The sequence below is a fragment of the Halictus rubicundus genome, chromosome 5, assembly GCF_050948215.1.
Source record: "Halictus rubicundus isolate RS-2024b chromosome 5, iyHalRubi1_principal, whole genome shotgun sequence".
Lineage (NCBI taxonomy): Eukaryota > Metazoa > Arthropoda > Insecta > Hymenoptera > Halictidae > Halictus > Halictus rubicundus.
In genome coordinates, this window is record NC_135153.1 from 7634135 (window position 1) to 7653116 (window position 18982).

At 44.2% G+C, this 18982-nt stretch overlaps 4 protein-coding genes across 6 annotated transcripts in view; 2 read left to right on the forward strand and 2 right to left on the reverse strand.

Moving 5' to 3' along the window:
- Positions 1–976: 976 nt before the first annotated feature.
- On the reverse strand, positions 977–3376 carry LOC143354632 (uncharacterized). Of its 2 annotated transcripts, none has more exons than XM_076788888.1 (2): positions 3184–3376; positions 977–1584 (listed from the first exon to the last, which is right to left on the reverse strand). In XM_076788888.1, the coding sequence occupies exons 1-2, from the start codon at positions 3217–3219 to the stop codon at positions 1012–1014; spliced, it is 609 nt and encodes a 202-aa protein (XP_076645003.1). In that variant the 5' UTR covers positions 3220–3376; the 3' UTR covers positions 977–1011. The 2 variants fall into 2 exon arrangements, with proteins under 2 accessions (XP_076645003.1, XP_076645002.1); XM_076788887.1 differs by having other exon boundaries at positions 977–1587.
- A 383-nt stretch (positions 3377–3759) lies between these two features.
- On the reverse strand, positions 3760–8828 carry Impe3 (Ecdysone-inducible gene E3). Its single transcript, XM_076788889.1, has 4 exons — positions 7811–8828; positions 6317–6397; positions 5081–6102; positions 3760–4748 (listed from the first exon to the last, which is right to left on the reverse strand). Exons 1-4 carry the CDS (start codon positions 7853–7855, stop codon positions 4367–4369), a joined length of 1530 nt encoding a protein of 509 aa, XP_076645004.1. The 5' UTR covers positions 7856–8828; the 3' UTR covers positions 3760–4366.
- A 1968-nt stretch (positions 8829–10796) lies between these two features.
- On the forward strand, positions 10797–13089 carry LOC143354634 (uncharacterized). The gene is made up of 4 exons (XM_076788890.1): positions 10797–11122; positions 11276–11805; positions 11881–12024; positions 12583–13089. Exons 2-4 carry the CDS (start codon positions 11770–11772, stop codon positions 12955–12957), a joined length of 555 nt encoding a protein of 184 aa, XP_076645005.1. The 5' UTR covers positions 10797–11122; positions 11276–11769; the 3' UTR covers positions 12958–13089.
- A 5504-nt stretch (positions 13090–18593) lies between these two features.
- The window catches only part of LOC143354133 (uncharacterized), a 100969-nt gene continuing 100580 nt past the window's right edge, over positions 18594–18982 (forward strand). For both annotated transcript variants that reach the window (XM_076787922.1, XM_076787921.1), the window contains exon 1: positions 18594–18958. The gene's annotated coding sequence lies outside the window, so the exon portion shown is untranslated. The remainder of the gene's footprint in view (positions 18959–18982) is intronic.

Below are 18982 nucleotides of genomic sequence, written 5' to 3' on the forward strand. Positions count from 1 at the left end.
GGCGTTTACCTTCTGGATAATGTTAATTAATTACAGTTGTAAGATTTTCGATGCTCACCGCCGGTGACCGTCGTGTGCGTAAGGCGATACAATGATAAAGTATTTTAACAATGAACTTGCATTTATAATAAGGTGTTACTCGACGGGACGATTGTTATTGTATGATAAACAATGATTGCCAAAAAAGAAAATAAGAAAAAAAAAAGAGAAGAAGATTAAACAAAAGGTAACACATGTATTTTTCAGACCAAGATATTTTTGAATAAAATAAGTGTAAAGAATCTGTCGTCCGATCTCGATTAATTATTAGACTGCGGGTGTTATGCACATTGAATAAAAATGAGTGAAATTCGAAGCAGAACCAAACATTTCGCTTGTCAAATTGTCATTATATTGAAATTAGTGGAAATCATTTTTATTTTGCATAAGGATTCGCAGTCTGCAACACTTGATCCAGATCCTGTAGAAGGTTCGGATTTCCCTAAAATCCTAGCAAAGAAAAGATCCTTCTTTCCAAAAATCATTCGTCCTTCAAGGGGCAAATTAGGGGTTGAAATCCAAGTCTATCGTGTGACGTATCGAATTAAAGGAAATTTCAAGCCGAAGAACTTGCAAATTGCTCTAGGTGTGAAATTACTTTTTATGACTCAAACAAATCCAGTCAAAGAAAGTTCTCCAAAAAATTGATTACAAATTAGGGGTTGAAATCCAAGTCTGTCGTGTGACGTATCGAATTAAAGGAAATTTCAAGCAGAAGAACTTGCAAATTGCTCTAGGTATAAAATTACCTTTTATGACTCAAACAAATCCAGTCAAAGAAAGTTCTCCAAAAAATTGATTCCAAATTAGGGGTTGAAATCCAAGTCTGTCGCGCGAGGTGCCAAACTGAAGGAAAAACTGTGCAAAAGAGTATGAAAAAGACGTTCGGGTTAGAAGATCGAGTAAACTACGGTATATTTCAAGTACAAAATTTCTTGTCGTGCTCTCTCCCACCTCGGTAGTTAATTACAATCAATTATTCGGTGCCGTGGTATTACTATAAATAGCTCTGGCGAGCTTGGAATAGACTCCATAAGTAATTCCGAGGAGCGATCCGAGCCAATCGACGAGGTGTCTGCTTATGGTGACGGGGAACTGTAGACTGGGTCTCGGGGTGATGAATTCCACCTCGCTCTTCTTGTCCCCTTCCTCATCTTCGAATTCCAGCGGGCCTAGAGGCTCCAGCTGGTCCACGGGTTGAATATCGTTTGCCCAGTCGTCGTTCATTAGACGGAAAACGTGTTCGTGTCGGGTCTTCTCGGGGACTTCGATCTTTTTCACCGGATTTTCGTCAGGCATTCGATTCGACCAGATCGTCTTCAAGGCGTCAACGTCCGGATCGGATGCGTCCTTCGATAGAATTTTCTCCACGTTGCTTGTGTTTTCCGGATTTCGGAAAACGAAGTCGTAGGTGGCTCGCAATTTCCCCAGAAGCCGATCCAACGGTCTCGTCTCGTTCATAGCACGCTGAGGATGCTCTACGGCCTCCTGGACCGGAAACAGCTTTGTTATCTGCGGCTTCGATCGCGCGGTTCCCGCGAGGAGCTGCTGAAACACGCGGATTTACCGTTCGTTATTGAAATTGGCATCGTCAGGCTTCATTTCGGGACAATGCCGGAGCTCAAGGGCTCCCGCTCGTCATTCTTGCGCGAAATTGGGTCACATTCAACCCTTTAGCTCCCGGAAATCGACCTCGGCGTTTGATGGATTAATTATGGTTCTTCAGTGCCTGTTCACGGTTTTCGATTTTTGGGTATCTGTTCGAGAGAATCGGCCTGCTTCCCGCGGAATATACTTTGCGCATGAATTCGCGAACAAGGGTCGGACATCTGTTAAACTAGCTTTTAATTATACAGGTCGATTCAGTTGTAATTTGGTATATGAAAAAATAGTTGTAACGAAAGTTGTATTGTTTCGAGTGTAGCATACCAAGCAATGCTCAGTCTTTTTCTATTTTGCCTTTTCATCGAGATATAAATGCTAGCTCGAGTTTATTTATTGCAGAGGGTGAGTTTTAACACTAGAACGACCGGAGCAGTCAAAATGACTGCTTCCTAATTTTTTCTTTTACAATTACTGAAATTGTAAAAATGTTTTTGTCGGAAATTTTTTAAGGAACCTCTTCATTGAAGCACATATTACAATAAAAGTTGTATGAAGTCTGAATGGGCACAGTCTTGTCACTGTTGCAAAGCAATACACGAACTGAGCCCCGAATGAAAAACTGTACGGGTATACGGGGTGAAAATGTAAACGATTTTTGATGGAAGTAATGCGCAAAATGTTCTCCATTACGATTAGTACATTTGTGTGATTTACGCGTGTTATTTTCAGGATTGTGTTGAGCAACACACTCGGAATTTTCCGGCACGGACGGAAGAGGGGTCGACAAAAAGGCAGCACTTTAAAAGAAACGTCGGTCTCTTCTGTTTCCTTCGTCCGCCATCGATTTAATTACTTTAAATGCACTGTCCGCATCGTCCGACCGTTGGAATTCTCCCCGGAGAACTCACCCCCGGATACGTGTCCCAGATAACCTCGATTAATAGTCGACTATTTGTCAGCGCGTCAATCATGCTGCACATTAAATCTAACTAAATTAAATCAATGAAGTCCGACAGTCCTGTGCCCGTGCTGCAAATATTAACACTACTGACGAAACGTTTGCAAGTGAACTCGGAACTTCTCTACAGTAGTCGATGCTTCTGGAAAATGGGGGAGTTTATTTTAAATTGAAAAAGTTAAGCACCGGTGAAGTGCTCTCGCAGGGGAGATTTAAAAGGCGGATGGTCGCGTGGGTTGTCTGCTCAAATGTGCTTCGTGAAAATGGCATGATCGAGTTGATTCAGTGATGGTCTCGCTCGGAAATGCGGGGGACCACGAAGCTGTATTTTTTGAATCGCGTTTTCAATGTGTTCCCGATGGAATTTTCGAACACGCTCGAGGCCTTGGAGAAGATTGCATTTTAAACTTGATACCTGGTAATTTACTATGAAAGCGCCTCTATAGATTATACTTATTGTTATATTACTACTTATACTTATTAAATTATATTTATTATGATCGTCTACTGAATTTTCAGAGAGATTCGAGTAAAACATCGTGGATTACAAAGACGAATTAATTGAGGATGATGGCACTTACGCAGAGGAGCCAGAGCGCCAGAAAACGCGTGCCCATGTCACCCGCTCGATTATTCCTTTCGATGATGGCAGAAACGAACGACTGAAGGACCCATTGATTTCAAAATCCATTTATACCAGCTCGGTGTTCAGCGGCGTAAAACCGCGAGGCCTTTGGCTCGTGGCATCCCCATTGTTTTTCGTCTACGCCATTGCCCCCCACACGAAACCATTGACACAGAATTGCTTAACGATATATCGCTATTCGGGACACGTAAACGCCAGCTCCGCGCGGCCAGTGTCCACCCATATCGTCCCAGCAATAAACAATATCGCCTCCCCGGTCGCTCGTCGGGTCAAGGTAGATCGCTGAAATTCGCGGAATTTTGGCCGACGATGAGCGCACGGTAACCCGACATTCGAAATCATCTGGTACGATCATAATCGACACCGTCCATATACGATTTTCCATTCGACGTTCAAACGTTCAAACGTTCGCGACACGTGAGTCAACTTCATTGTATTCGTAATCGATCCGAGTTGCGAGGATCGCTGCGGTTAAATGAGTCAACCGGTTGATCGTATGAATCATTTTATCGGGAGCTAATTATACATGGTGTTTGACATCCCCGTTGGCATCGATCTCTTTCATTTTTAATTCGGCTTTCTTAGCTTTGTATCAACATTCGACACTTTCTCAAAATTGACCCTAGATCATTAGATTGGCTTGCGCGGAAGTGACTACGTTGAATAACGATGCAAATATAACTGAACTCCTTCGATTCAACAACAGAGATTCGGGTGCAATTCGAAAGAGTAATATATTGTCTTCAACTTGTTGAGGTAGTTAGAGAAGAAACGAAAGTAGCCAACTAGTGTCAAAAATGTTTATTTTCCATAAAGATCCGCAGTTTAGTAATGAGAAGGTCATGTCTATTATCAAATTTATTAGTACATTTGTCGGATCGTCTGTCCTCCTAAAATTCAAACATTCCGATCATCATTCTCATCAAAGGTTAATCAGTCATCCAGGGTTAAAAAGCGAGTCACTCGACGATCTAGAGTACCGATTGCAAATTTAACCACCTCATCTTTGCTTCAGTTCCATTTCAACCCGCTAATCAATGTTTCATCCGAAATTAAAGAGAGACGTCGATCGATGAGGACTAAAAAAGATCCCAAGCGGGATCAAGGGCGCCGATCGATTAGGGCGAGTATCTCAAGGGTAGTAGGGGCCTCAGTTCCCTGCTGAGATTGCTGGAGGGGTTGTCCAGGTCCTTGACGGCTTGCCTGGTCCTAGTTTTCGCGTCCTCTCTCGTCAGCTCGTTCCGCTCCAAGACTTTCTCCAAGATCGTCTTCAATTGGGGCGCGACGCCGCCCTCCGCGGACGTCTCCAGGGTGTTCAGCACCTCGTCCGAGTAGCCTGTGTACTTGCCGAACCCTTGTTTCCTGGCGTCCTTGCTCAGGGAATCGTAGAGGTTCGCCAGTTGCTGAAGAGTCGCGCTCGGCGGCACTTTCGCGCGTCTTAAGTAGCTGGTTAGGCTCGGCCTTGGCACTTGCGTTACCCTCTCACCTAGACGAGTGAATCTACAAAGAAACCTCGGCTTTAAGTTGCTCTAACACTTAATTCCGGTCCCTCTGACCGAGATGTACTATTTAATTGCACTAGATATTGCAATTGTAATCTTTATCTGTTCAGCCTCGCGGCTGGGAATCGGATTTTACAATAGAACTGAACCGAAGCATTCTACACATTTACACATTCAATTACCTTATATAAATCTATTCTATCAAGCTTTACTATTCTTTGGTGTTGCCCCCCTTTCTTTGCGAAACCTATCCAGCCAAAGAAAAACCTTTATTTAGATATACCAATGCTTCTATTGGTCGGTTTATCAATTTTTCCTAATTCTACTGACCTGTTCTCGTCGTCCTCATCTTCCAGCGTCTCCAACTTCTCCACAGAGACACCGATAGCGCTCTTCGACTCCCCGACAACGTCATCCGCAAGTCCCGAAGGTGTAGGCTTCACGATCTCGTACACTTCCCGCACCACGCTGTCGATCGTCGGCTCTTTCTTCTTCTGCTCGGACCGAATTATAGATCCCGAACTCGAGGACGTCCCGGAGACGTCTATCGATTCCGTGCTGGCTTCCGGAACGATCGAGGAAGAGTCGAGCTCGTGATTTACTTCGGGAACCTCCTCGTTCGTCTCCTGCGCAGAGTGCTCCAGTTCCGGCGTCTCGTAATTAGTCTCTGGCGTGGCGTAGTTTAGTTCTGGTGTTTCGGCGTTCACTTCTGATGGCTCTGAGATAGACTCTGGGGGCTCCTGATGACTCGAACTTACTTCCGTAGGCTCCTGATGGCTCGAGCTGGTCTCTAATGGCTGTTCGTCGCTTAGGCTAGCTTCTGGAACCGCTGGATGGTTTAAGATGGCACCTGGTAGATCGTGATGGCTCGCGATGGATTCTAGGAGCTCCAGGTGGCTCAGGAGAACAACGTCTGGTGGTAGTAGCCCTTGATAGTCTGGGGTAGCTTCTCCTACCTCTTGACTACTCAAGGTAGCTTGTGGCAGCCCTTGGTAGCCTAGACTAGCTTCCAGGAGCTTTTGATCGTTCGAGGTAGCTTGCGGTAGCTCCTGATAGCTCGGACTAGTTGCTAGTAACTCCTGCTGACTCGAGGTACCTTTTGTCGACTCATCGCTAGGTTGCAGCGCCTTGGTTGTGTTTTCCACGCGATTCGTCGTTTCTTCCACATCCGCGGAGCCTCCGTCTTCCTCCTTCTCCTCGTTAGCCTGTCCAGTCGTTGCTCCCACAGTAGTTGAAGACACCTTACTCTTCTCATCCGATTCGGATAGGCTGATCGGCGTGGTACTGCTGATGGCTTCTCGCGCGTTATCCGATTGGGCCAGCTTCAGTTGATCCACCGCGTGAAATATCACCTGCGCCCAGGTGTCATTTAACCATTAATTATAAGCGCCGTATTTTTGAACGATTTTATACAACAAAAGGTTAATAGAGTTGCTTCTCGAGAGACGGATAATATAATACGCGACGGAATTGTTCGCGGGCATGAAGCGCCATAAATCTCCGCGAGCAGCCTGGGCTGGCCGAGGGCTGGCGTGATTAAGGCTCATTTAATTAAGCGTGGCTTACCTGCATGGCCGCCGGCAGATAGGAATCCGAGTACACGGGCTTCGAAAAAGCTGGCGGACTCTTGACTGGGCCGCCCATAGCCTGCGGGAACGTCGAGCATCAAAAATAGAACACGATCTATTCGAAACTGCAATATTAGATCGTTAACAAAATTCTGCGAATTTTTCGCCTTAACCTTTCAAAATTTTAAATCCGTTCGGATTTTCTGGCAGCTAGATCCAATCGTTAGCAATTTGCATTGAGAGAGGTTCAAGGGAAAATTTATACGCGAGACTTCGCAATGGATATACATAGCTGAGATCATGACTGTCATCGACGATATCGTCCAGAAAGCAAGAACTGGTACTTTTACGACTTTACAGTCGATCTAGCTGGTATTGACTATCATAAAATCGTCAATATCATCCATGTTGGAAGGACTAGTACTTTTTACGACTTTACAGTGGATCTGGCTGGTCATGACTATCATAAAATCGTCAATATCGTCCACGTTGGAAGGATTAGTAATTTTTACGAATTTACAGTGGATCTAGCTGATCATGACCATCATAAAATCGTCGTTATCATCCAAGTTGGGAGGATTAGTAATTTTTACGAATTTACAGTGGATCTGGCTGGTCATGACTATCATAAAATCGTCAATAGCATCCACCTTGGAAGGATTAGTAATGTTTACGAATTTACAGTGGATCTAGCTGATCATGACCATCATAAAATCGTCGTTATCATCCAAGTTGGAAGGATTAGTAATTTTTACGAATTTACAGTGGATCTGGCTGGTCATGACTATCATAAAATAGTCAATATCATCTACGTTGGAAGGACCAGTACTTTTTACGACTTCACAGTGGATCTGGCTGGTCATGACTATCATAAAATCGTCAATATCATTCGAGTTGGAAGGATTAGTAATTTTTACGACTTTACAGTGGATCTGGCTGGTCATGACTATCATAAAATCGTCAATATCATCCACCTTGGAAGGACCAGTACTTTTTACGACTTCACAGTGGATCTAGCTGATCATGACTATCATAAAATCGTCGATATCATCCAAGTTGGAAGGATTAGTAATTTTTACGAATTTACAGTGGATCTAGCTGATCATGACTATCATAAAATCGTCAATATCATCCACGTTGGAAGGACCAGTACTTTTTACGCCTTCACAGTGGATCTAGCTGATCATGACTGTCATAAAATCGTCAATACCGTCCACCTTGAAAGGTATACTCTGTGACTTACATTTCGTTGAAGAACAAGAAACAATAGCACACAAATTACATCAACTATAACGCGATCATCATTAGACCACGTATTAATATGCATTTATCTATTTTATATGCACTTGAAAGTTATCGTTGCAAAGTAAACTTTTCTTTCGCATAAAGATCCTTAGTCTAATCATCGCGTACGATCCACAGAACTCGACGACTACACGAAGAATTCTCAAAGTTCAACGAACACTAGTACGTTCTGCAAGGTTTGGCTCACCTGGTAGACCAGGAGGGCCGCTAAGAAGCCACGAACAGCGTTCATGACGACGTCCCTCGTACACACTAACCACCGAAAGCCTTGTGCTATCAAAATCAACTCTCGGACACCACTCGGTAGATCCTTTCTCCGACTCAAAGTCCGAGACAGACGGCAAACCGACGTTCGATTCGGCTAATGGTCAGTCCCATCAGGGTCCGTTGTCGTTCTCGAGCTGGTTTGGTCCTTGGATCGGCGCGTGGAGAGGTCGGTACGATCTCCGATCAGCAACTGGCCAGCGGGGACCGGTCGAAAACATGCGAAACCCTCGGATTCCTCGGGTTTCCCTTGAACGCTTCACGAATGTCTCGATCCGCGAGATCTCGGGCGAGCGTTCGCACGGGACTGGACAGAAAAGTCGGGTCGTAACGGTTCCAGGCTCGTCCTCGGCGCCGCAACGCCTATATTCGACGCGAACCGTGCAGGAGCGTCGATCGCGAGCCAACAACGAAGACGTAGCTAACCGATTCGAGCTCTCGTGACACTTAAATCGAGCCGATCGATCGGTATGCCGACCGTGTCCCTGAACCCGGACGATCGTTTCCCGCTATGCAACCAGTTTCGCGGATGTCCGACGCCGTTTATGGGACCGGCGCGGACCTCCGTTATCGGAACCGAACGCGAACGACCGGATCGCCGATCTCTGGACGCTGTAATTCTATTTCTCTTATACGTAACAATCTTATCTCTGTATAATTGTTCCACCTTCAACTTGACAGGTTGTTCTCGATTCAAATTGATCGAATTGAGGATGAAAATAAAAAACAGTTGCGGCTCGAAAAGAATTAAGGACCGAATGCCGAGGATCCACAGATGAACGCAGAGGGAGATTGGCCGAAAGTGAGAAGGAGTGGAATGGGAAAAAGGAAACATAAGATGGCGGTCGACAGGAGGAACGCGATCGGGACTTTCGTTCTCGAAAGACCTGCGACCTTGCCCAAGGTCACCGGTAACGATCCAACGGAGAGAGGAAAAGGAAGGTGGGACTGCATCCTCAAGGTGATTCAGTTATGGAACTCGATTGGACACGATGAAGGGAAAAAGGCGGACCGGTTTCGTTCCTCTTGATACGGTTTATAGCTTTCTCTCTCTCTCTCTCTCTCTCTCTCTCTCTCTCTCTCTCTCTCTCTCTCTCTCTCTCTCTCCATCGCTATGGAATGAATCAAATTAACGCCTCGCCTGCTTGTTCTAGTTCCGTTCAAAGTCAACACGTTTGTCTCGCCCGAAGAGCGTTAATAATACGTTTCCCGGGGCCGGAAAAGCATCCGGTTGCACCGCGAAACTGCATTATTCGGCCTGATATAAAGGATCCTTTAAATCTACAGAGTCTCGTCGACATTAACACGTTGCGCGTGTTGTACGACGCTAAAATGGCATACGTGTGCTAACATGCTCCACGAAATTCAATTGAGCTTGGTTAATGACCACAGGACTGCAAAATCCAGTGGTCCCAGTCGATGAATTAGGAGGAGGGAAAAAGTTCAAAATTAAAGGTAACAGAAAACACGTATCAGTGAATTTTTTATGACTATACACATCCCACAGAGATGCAAAGTGACCTCTGGTATTAGTTTCATTGACAATTAAACAAATGACGTACGCAAGTATCGCGTCATAACGCATAATTGTTATACGTTAATCGATCGCTTGTCGCGAAATAGTGTATGTGAAAACGTGTGTTCTGATTACCTGGCACTGTAAATACTTTTATATTCATAATAATATGAATTCCACAGTTGGAGGTAAATATAAAACTACAAATTTATTTCAATTTAGTGACTCATATTATTATTTCTACTTCGGGACATCTTCATATACATGGTCTTCGTTTCTTTTGTAAGCTATTCCACGTTTTGTGGAGTGCAGAACCCAAGTTACTAAATGTTACTAAATGAAACTATTTTTAAGCAAGAGTAACACTCCTGTACTCGATATAAATTGAATAGCTTTCGCCTTTCGTTGCCATTCTGTGAGAAATAATTTCTTTTTGTAGACAGAGTTATCCACTTGAAAGAATTAGCTCTTATGCAGTCGACTATGACCAAGAATCGTTATACACACATAAATTATTTCAAGAAACAGGACGAAAAGGAAACGATAAGTCCCCATCCTCTTTACAGCCTAGGGGATTTTGTGCTCCTTTTTCCTTTCTCAGAGCCACGGTGGATAATTGGGGCCGCACCCATGATCTTCACACGTCAGTCCTTGCAATTGTCTCGTTTTGCCGTGCCAAACCTTTCTTCCTTCGTCTCATGCCATTTGCTGTCGTCACGCCATTTTCAATGTCGTGAAACAATGTCAAGCTTACTTGACGGACGTCCGAGAAAGATCAAAACCGCCCGGGCACTGGATGCCCGCCGGGCAGGGGATGCCCGCACGGGCACTGGCTGAAAAAAGTAACTTATCTGACGAAGTCAAAGTGAAACAGTCAAAATATGTGATACTGAAACTACACTGCCAATCTCATTTACAAATTTCGTCGAATAACTCTGCCTCCCAATTCTGGTAGACGCGGCGCTCGAAGTGTTAAAGCAATATTGACCACTGTTGGTCTACCGACGTCGTGCTGCATAATCGTTTATATTTGAATAGCTGTCTTGAGAGTGTGGTGCAGGCTGCACCGTGCAGCTAATCGAACGTGACTGCGTTATGCAGAGCAGTGGAAAACTTTAGCCTCTCGAAAGAGAACCAACTATCAGATAAATGTGATAGACAGCGGATCGTTATGCAAAATATATATTTTCCGCACGAATTGCAACAAATCGAAGCGTAATCGAAATTGATTTTCCTTCTCAATATGTTCAATAGGTTGGAAATAATATAGGAATATTTTTTAATTCTTTTACTGTTTTTACAAAACGTAAAACATTTTCTTCCACAGAAAATTACAAAACATTGTTTCAATGTAAAATCCGCTGCGATGCAAATCACTGTTTAAATACAGTGTTACGGCATATGTGACATTTTGCGTATCACATGTCGTATGACAGTATAATTATAATATTTTCTTAAAATGGTGGTCACATTTATGTTCATTCTATATTTCCCGCGTAAAAATCGTCGGAAAAATTCAATTAACGACTAATTGTCATTTATGACTAAACCACGGGACACGACAACAGTGATTCACAAAGACACGGCAGTTCACGATAAAGAAACTTTTACGCCGGTAAGAATTCATTAGAGTCTCGTAATTAAGGGGCCGTTAATGGGTTAAAAGTGAAACGAAATAAAAATCTGCTATCTAGTGATACAAATCGCGGTTTAAATACAGTGATTAGCAAAGACGCGGCGGTTCAAAATACAGAAACTTTCACGCCGGTAAGAATTCATTAGAGTCTTGTAATTAAGGGGTCGTTGACGGGTTAAAAGTGAAACGAAATAAAAATCTGTTGTCCAGTGATACAAATCACGTTTTAAATACAGTGATTCTCAAAGACACGGTGGTTCACGATAAAGAAACTTTTACGGCGGTAAGAATTCATTAGAGTCTTGTAATTAATGGGCCGTCAATGGGTTGAAACTGTAACGAAATAAAAATCTGCTGTCTAGCGATACAAATCACGGTCTAAAGACAGTGATTCGCAAAGACACGGAGGTTCACAATAAAGAAACTTTTACGCGAGGAAAGAATTCATTGAAGTGTTGTGATTAGGGGGCCGTTAATGGGTTAAAAGTGAAACGAACGCGTTACGCACAGGTTCCCAAGGCTCCCAGAGTTACCCAGGCGGATGATCGTACAATTTGGTAATTCCGTCGGTATCTGCGAGACATGTGGGTGCCCCCATACGATAAAGAGCACGCCAGGAAGCGGTATATATCGAGTACCGCGTTCACGTCTCGCGGAAATTCCGTGAAGCTTCTGGAGACGCGGTTTCTCGAGCCAACAACAAACAACTGTTTCCAAGAGGGTCGTCGCGATGCCGTCCACGTTGATTTTCCTGTTCGTGCTGATGGTAACGTTTCGTGCAGCCCCATTGATCCTGAAAACGGCGGTGCCCGGTTCATGAATCTTTTATTCGAATTTCCAGGCTGTCGGGATATCCTCGAAACCTGTGGATCAGTCCATCGACGAGACCAACGGCGTAATCGACGATGGAATCCACTCAGGCGGGAAAAATGGTGATCAGGATACTTTGGCCTCCCTTGCCGTTACCGACGCCGTCACCGAGAACGTGAGTGTTGAATTTTTATTACTGGAAATCCTTACATAGAATTCTTTGAAGCATGGGGTTACATTTTCTTCTTTCGAGTCGCTCTTCGATCTGCCATTGATCGTTGCAGGGACGCATTGGTAGATTTAACTTGCAAGTGATAGATGCTGTTTAATTACTTTCAAAATCGCAGGGCGCAGGAGTCGTACAACTATTTATTTCTTGAATAGTTTTAGTCAGTTGAAAGTCTGGCGATCTTGGATTCTTTTAATCTCTGAAAACTTAAATAATCCTTCCATCTATGATCAAATTGTCGTGGGTCGCAAAGAAACGAAGCCGGAAACTTCATCAAGAACAAAATCCCATAAGCTGCACAAATATCAAGTTAACAAGTAAACAAACTATAGTCAGCCAAACCAAGAAGTCTTCAACCCTCACTCGAGAACGCAAAATCCAGTTTCTGGCCAAACAAAAATTCCCAGGGGTCCTAAAATCGCACACCGGGGTAATGCCTCGGCTTCCTAACATTTTTGGAAAGATTTTAGTATAAAAATGGCCGGATTACGGCCCGATTTGCAGGCCGTCGGATCGAGCACGTCGAAACCGAACCTGCTGTCCTGGTTCCTGGCCCCGCTGTCGCAGAACTTGCAGTTTTCGCCACAGTCGTTCATTCGGGACCGTGTTGTGCAGTTGAAGGAGTCTCTGGGGAACCTCAGCGGGGCCCAAGGGGAACGTGGGCCTGATCGTGGCAAGCAGCTCGGGCCCGGGAACGGTTTGCTGCAGGTGGCAGGCGTGAACGATGGCGGATTTTACACGAACCGACTGGAGCCGGCTGGGTTTTTCGGAGGAAATGGCTGGCTGGCGAACAAGGGAGGCATTCTAGGGGGTCCGGGGGCCATTTTGTCAACTGGCAGCATCCTCACGGACTATCCTTCGCCCTACAGAAGAAAGTAAAGACGAAAATCAAGACAAGGGAAACGCGTTGCCGGTGAAGAAACGCGAGATATCGAGAGGAATTTCGTTTATCAGCGGCGAAACGGCGACGGTAGGGGGGTAGGGGGGGATAAAAGGATCCGCCCGGGCGAATAGGGAACGTGTAACGTCGATATTAGATGTCCCCCCCCCTCTTCTCTCTCGTCCTCTCTCGCTCCCTCCTCATTGGACCGGCAGGAAATGTCGACGGTCGAAACGCGTAAACTGCGGGCTCTGTGCATTCGCTGCGAGCGCGAAATTTTGGCAGCGAGCAGCCCCGAGAATCCTTTGTTCCATTCGCCAGCCAATGAAACCCTCGTTCCACCGGTCCCGGCTCGGTTTAATAGAATTTTATGGCCGCATAGGTGTCCGCGGTTCGATGCTCGAAATTCGTGGTCGTTCCCCCATTGTTTCCCGCCGCTGTGGGATTTTTTTCCCGGGAACAAAAAATGGATTTGGTTTTTATCTGGCAACTTCGTGCGATCCTTTTGAAACACGTGGATGGAAAAATTGTAGAGAAAGCTCGGCAAATTATGAGAACTGCGATGCGTTGAAGCAGAGCCTGGATGTCGATCGATAAACTTGTGTTCTTTATTGCTTTCGACGGGCTGTCTGCTGTTTCTAGGATCGAAAATGGATTTAGTTTTTAGCGGAGAATTCTCTTCGAACCTTCTGGAATCGGTGTGCGAAAGAATTTTTGCGATATCTTGAAAATTACGGAAGTTACGATGTTTCAAAGGCGATCGCGCACGTCGATCGAAAATCGTGTGGGACCTTTATGGTCTTCGACAGACTATGGTACTTCTTCCGAGGTAAAAATTGGATTCACTTTTTACCCGGTAATGTTTCTCGAGCCTTGAGAGGTATACGTGTGCCAGAATTTTGTAAATATCTTAAAAATTGTGGAAGTTATGATACTTTAAAGTCGATCGTGCGTATCGGCCATAGATATCCGTCCAATCTTTCCCCTCTTTTAAATAAATTCAGGTTCGTCCCATATTATACATACTGTAGAATAAGCTTTTATATTAAATTAATAGAAATAAGACCGATATTAATTCGTAAAACGAGTCTCTCCGTTTACAATTCCATTTGATCAATTTTAACCGGTTAGCTGTTGCGACCTCTTTGAAAAATGTGTACCTAAGTTGCGTCGCAAAAATTAACCGCTGTTCGAATTACAGCTGTTTTGACGAGTATACCCGTCATGACACAAAATATTGCCATTTCTTCATGACGAGTATACTCGTCAAACACAGTCAACTGGTTAAAAGTGCTCAGTGGCCAATACCGATGGAAATTAAATACTTGACCATTTCTTTTGCGAAGAAAAAAATATAGTTTTCCAGTTCGAAAAGCTATCGGACCGACTTACGGCAATTTGTGTGAGAATTGCCAATTTCTATGGGCTTGGGAAGCGATTTTCCGCGTTCGAGGGAAGAAATAGCCGCGAGCGTGGCTGCGAGATCGATTTCTATTGTTTCAAATGGAATTGGGAAAAGGGGTAATTTTCGGTGGCGAAAATTCTCGCAGCTTCCGGCTGGAATAGCGGCGTTCGCGAGGATAAGCGCGTCGATATCAAAGTTTTAACGAGCTGTCCGCAATCCTCTTGTTTCGAGCGGCGCCAGTGCCCGGTGCATTTTGTATTATGTGCACGCACCTCTCGGCTCCGGCCGCGACGCATCACGGGAAACGCGCGCATCGTTCCCGAGGATCAATTTCGGGCAAGTTCTCATTAGCGGGTAAAGCTGGTCCAGAGCACGCGAAACAAGTCTAATTTTTAGAACTTTCCACGGGAACGTAATGAAAGAAACGAAAAAATTCACAGATCTCTATTATTTAATAAAGTCTATCTAGACTTTGAGAACGAATTTTTTAAAAATAATTTTCTTGTAAAATACCTCCGCCATTCTAGCTTTCATTATATTATATTACAAGACGAGAACGCATCGAAATTAAAGGAAAGCTCCACCGCACTCGGTGCACGGAATGCAGAGTAAAATTGCTATAAATTCTCGAGCTTCTTGTGTTTAGTTGTTTTTTTTTAATATTTTTGCATGTTATGAACGTGCGCGGTTCCGCGGTGTAATTATCATCAACGAAATAATGGACGCGTAGGAGAAAATACGGGCTTAATGAACCACGAGCATTTCTCCCCTGCGCTTTCATTAATACTTTATTTAATAATAATTTACCGTGCGAACGATTCGCTGCCTCGAGAATATAATTCTACCGGGCTCGCAACATTTCACGCGATTCCGTCCACGTATATTCCCTTTCGGTTTTTAAACTCGCCACGAGAAGGTACGTTTTATTGGCCCTGTCTTGCGTCACCCTTTCCCGATCCGCGAACACGTCCCTTTTGAATATTCCACAGTTTTTATCCACTTGACATTCGCAGCATTCTGTTTGCGCTGCGCGATACAGCGTTCGAGCAAAATTAGAGCAAACTTAATTATAATTATTTAAATTTCGAAATGTCACATAAAAGCGGAACGGACCTCAATTTTTGGATGGAAACGTGCAAACGCAAAATAAAAGAACAGCACACGCAGAGGCACGAGCAGAGGTATTTTTTCAATGGGAAATTTTGGTTGTTTCGCTTACGCTTACGTTTCCAATGTCCATTTTATTAATTAATTCCAAGCGCGGAGATAAAAAGGAAAATAAGGCGTCTCCGCGGCAATTCCTTCCGCGCCGCACGACGAAGCTAAATTAAACCAAACGGAATGGTAATTATTTAAATTCAAAATGTGAAAACGGAACGGACCCCAATGTTATGATAGCAGGAGAAAAAAGGAAAATAGAGGAATGAACGTCGGCTGAGGTATTTCCCAGCGGAAAATTTCTGTTTCTTCACGAAAATTCATTATACTAATCGCTCGTTCCGCGATGGCCTGCCCGCGGTGATTACACAAAGTTTACCTTGTGCCGCGTGACAAACAGCGACGTCTTAATGACGTACGCATCAATCGATACCAGTGATCAGGTATGTTTTCCAACGGTTCGAACGGTTCTTACTTCGTCGAGAATTTCATCAGGAAAATATCCATGGCTCATTTGCTATGCGATTAAAAGCATCGATCGCGTGTGCTTTGACAGTAAACTGTTGAAAATCTCACTTGCGCCGAGTTCTCTCACAGTTACCAGAAGTGGGACTATTTTGCTGTTATTGCAAAAGTAGGGCGTTCCTGACACGTTGGTAAAACCACGGAAGAGAGAAATAAATTCCTACTTCGTTCGTAATTTTTATTTAGAATAGACACAAAATCATAATTTATTTCTGAACAAATGTCTATTAATATTAGGGGTACCCATAAGTAATCAATTATTTGCAAAGAATTTGTTTTGCCTCGATCGTTGAAGAGGAAACACGTATTCTTTTACAGTTTTCGATAAAGCAGCCTGTGTTCAAAATATTCTAAAAAGTAGAATCTCTTTTTCCAACCCTGTAACAAAATGGCGGCGTCCGTACCTTCCGAGGATCATATTCGTCATTGCATCCTTCTTCATTTTCATGCGGGATTTAATCCAACGGATGTTTGGATCTCTGACTATCATCTTTTCATATTTATCATCAAATAAAACATTCACTTCTGTAGAAGATATAAGGAGGCACCTTGAGTCGTATTCTACTTGACGAACCCTGGATTTCTATAAGAGGGTGATTGAAAATTTGCTGGAAAGATGGCAAACAGTCCTTGGTAATGAGGGAGATTATATAATAAATTAAGAAATAAAAACAGAGTTCGTTTTAGATATCAAAATAATTGATTACTTATGGGTCCCCCTAACAAATTGTTCCGAATTTGCCGGCGAGTTGACAGTCGGTTTAAAAGCCCGAGCCCTTCAATTAGCCTGAAAACGCGAAAAATGGAGACTCGGAATGGTCTTAATACTCTGGGCAGGGGCTTGCGAATGCGCTCCGCTCGTAATGGCCCCGGAAGTTCCGCCGAGTCAGGTCTGTTCCGCTGCTTAGCCTCGCGAGTAGGTACGTCGACGGATTAGCCGCGTTACGTAGAGAAACGAAGACGCCCCCGTCTGTCATTATCGCGTGGAATTAGCGGAGAGTTAGACAGCTAGCTTGCTGCTCGCTGCCCTGGAATTTGCTTGCATCTCGTCTGCTGTTGCAACAGCGTGCGCAGCCGCCGCGTTACTGCGTCGTCAATTACGCGAGACATCAGTCCCTTGCTCCCTTGATTATTCACACCTGACGCTGTAAGGTCAGATCGTTCCTCTAACACCTGGCTCCGTGATCTGCCGTGCATCCAGGATAATTAGACCTTCTCTTCTTCGTTTGCGATTTTCCAGAGGAGGAAAGGGAATTTTATGTTTGCATTCCCATACTTTCATTAAATATGGATCGGGTGAAATCGTTCATTTTTAACCCCTCGCGTTGCTCATGATTTTCCGGAGGAGGATTTTGTCCAATGACATATTGAGCCGTAACAGGAATTTGTTATCTTCACTGTGATCTCGATTTGCGAGTCGCAACTAAATCGTTCAAATACATTTGCAATCTGGACGAATTTATTTGTTGACGCGTGTTCGTTTTTGTGGATTTCGCGTATCAGTTTGGCACAATGGCGGCTAAATTTTCCGCTTGAGCGCATTATGTAGCAATAATCTGGTCGATGTATTTCGCGTTGCTTTGACAGCTGAATAAATAGATCTTGCCGGTGAAGAGTTGCGTAGTTTTATTTTCGGATGATGCGGATCACTTCGACGGTACTTGGAGCTTTATTTTTGGAATGCGTTTAATTCTCGCGGCGAGAACGTGCTAAGTTTACGGAAAATTTCACCTATTTTTAGCCAGGGAAAATCGACCCCCGCGCGTCAGTACATTTCTGAAGAGAAAAGCCTCCCCCTACTTAAGGGATGCAAGACACCCTATCCCTTCGAGGGGGCTGTGTTAACAAATTCAAAGGTGTCATCTTCTATAGACTGTTCCACAACCTGCGTTCATCATTCTGGACATTAATTTTCTACAATCTATGAAAACATTTTTTGCCCACAATAATCTGCTTTCCGCACGTGTAATTCTAACTGACAAACTGGTATTCACATTCATAAATGTCAAGTCGAATAGTAGTGAATATATATATATATCATCAAAACCAAGATAGTTCTTCCGACCAAAATATTTCTTTCATTTCATGCGAAACGGACCTTAGTTTTATTCACACTATTTTATTTACTGATTCAACACGCTTGAATTTGTAGCGATGTGTTGCACAAAAACAAAGGCAACATTGCAATGGAACATTGATACGACAATTTTTAATTGCGCCTCAGAGGCACCCGTTCGTGAAAGGTTAATTTATCAATTGGAATATTTGATCGATCACCTGGGAAAAGTTGTCCAGGGTTGAATGAAGCACGGATCGAAATGGATTAGTGGGAAAATTCATTCGGTCATTTATCGGAGAGCAATAAAATAATTGTTGGATCAGTGGCCGGGGTTGTTTCGTGGTGGCTCGCGCCACGCGTCATGGGTGGTCCTGTAGATCGCAGCCCTATATATCGCGACGGGGATGGGGGTGGGAGAGCGAGTTGGTGGGGGGTTGGAATAAAACGATTCAGCGTACGGGGAGCGGAGACTCAGTCGATCGAGCGACGCGGCCGCGGATGGTCGGTCGTTGGTCTATCTTCCAGGAACACGCGACGAACGTGCGTTCTCGATCGTAATCGAGCAATAAACTAGTGACACCGACGAAATCAAATAAAAAAAAAAAAAAAAAAAACAAGACAGATCGTAAGAGAAATATTCGAAAGGTTCTCCAGCGAAATTGAAGTTTCTTTTTCCCGGTTGCGTTCCATTTTCCGTTTGTGACTGGCTAAACTGGGTTGATCGACCGCCTCGATCCCTTTCCCTTTCGACCGCAGAAGGGTTCTTCTCGTTTCTGCTCCGAGGAGAGCTCGAGGGATGATCGAGCCTTGGGATTGAACCTGCGACACACACCGGCCATTTCGTCTTCCATCGGTAGGCAGAGCTCACTGTTATTGT

Bases quoted from the DNA above. Each gene is read 5' to 3' on its own strand.
- Impe3 (XM_076788889.1), bottom strand. From the start codon at position 7,855: ATGAACGCTGTTCGTGGCTTCTTAGCGGCCCTCCTGGTCTACCAG. The intron at 6,398-7,810 runs GTGAGCCAAACC...ACGTTCCCGCAG, and splicing joins CGGCCCTCCTGGTCTACCAG to GCTATGGGCGGCCCAGTCAA. The intron at 6,103-6,316 runs GTAAGCCACGCT...ACCTGGGCGCAG, and splicing joins ATCTGCCGGCGGCCATGCAG to GTGATATTTCACGCGGTGGA.
- LOC143354632 (XM_076788887.1), bottom strand. From the start codon at position 3,219: ATGGGCACGCGTTTTCTGGCGCTCTGGCTCCTCTGC. The intron at 1,588-3,183 runs GTAAGTGCCATC...CGCGTGTTTCAG, and splicing joins TGGCGCTCTGGCTCCTCTGC to CAGCTCCTCGCGGGAACCGC.
- LOC143354634 (XM_076788890.1), top strand. From the start codon at position 11,770: ATGCCGTCCACGTTGATTTTCCTGTTCGTGCTGATG. The intron at 11,806-11,880 runs GTAACGTTTCGT...TCGAATTTCCAG, and splicing joins TTTTCCTGTTCGTGCTGATG to GCTGTCGGGATATCCTCGAA. The intron at 12,025-12,582 runs GTGAGTGTTGAA...CCCGATTTGCAG, and splicing joins CCGACGCCGTCACCGAGAAC to GCCGTCGGATCGAGCACGTC.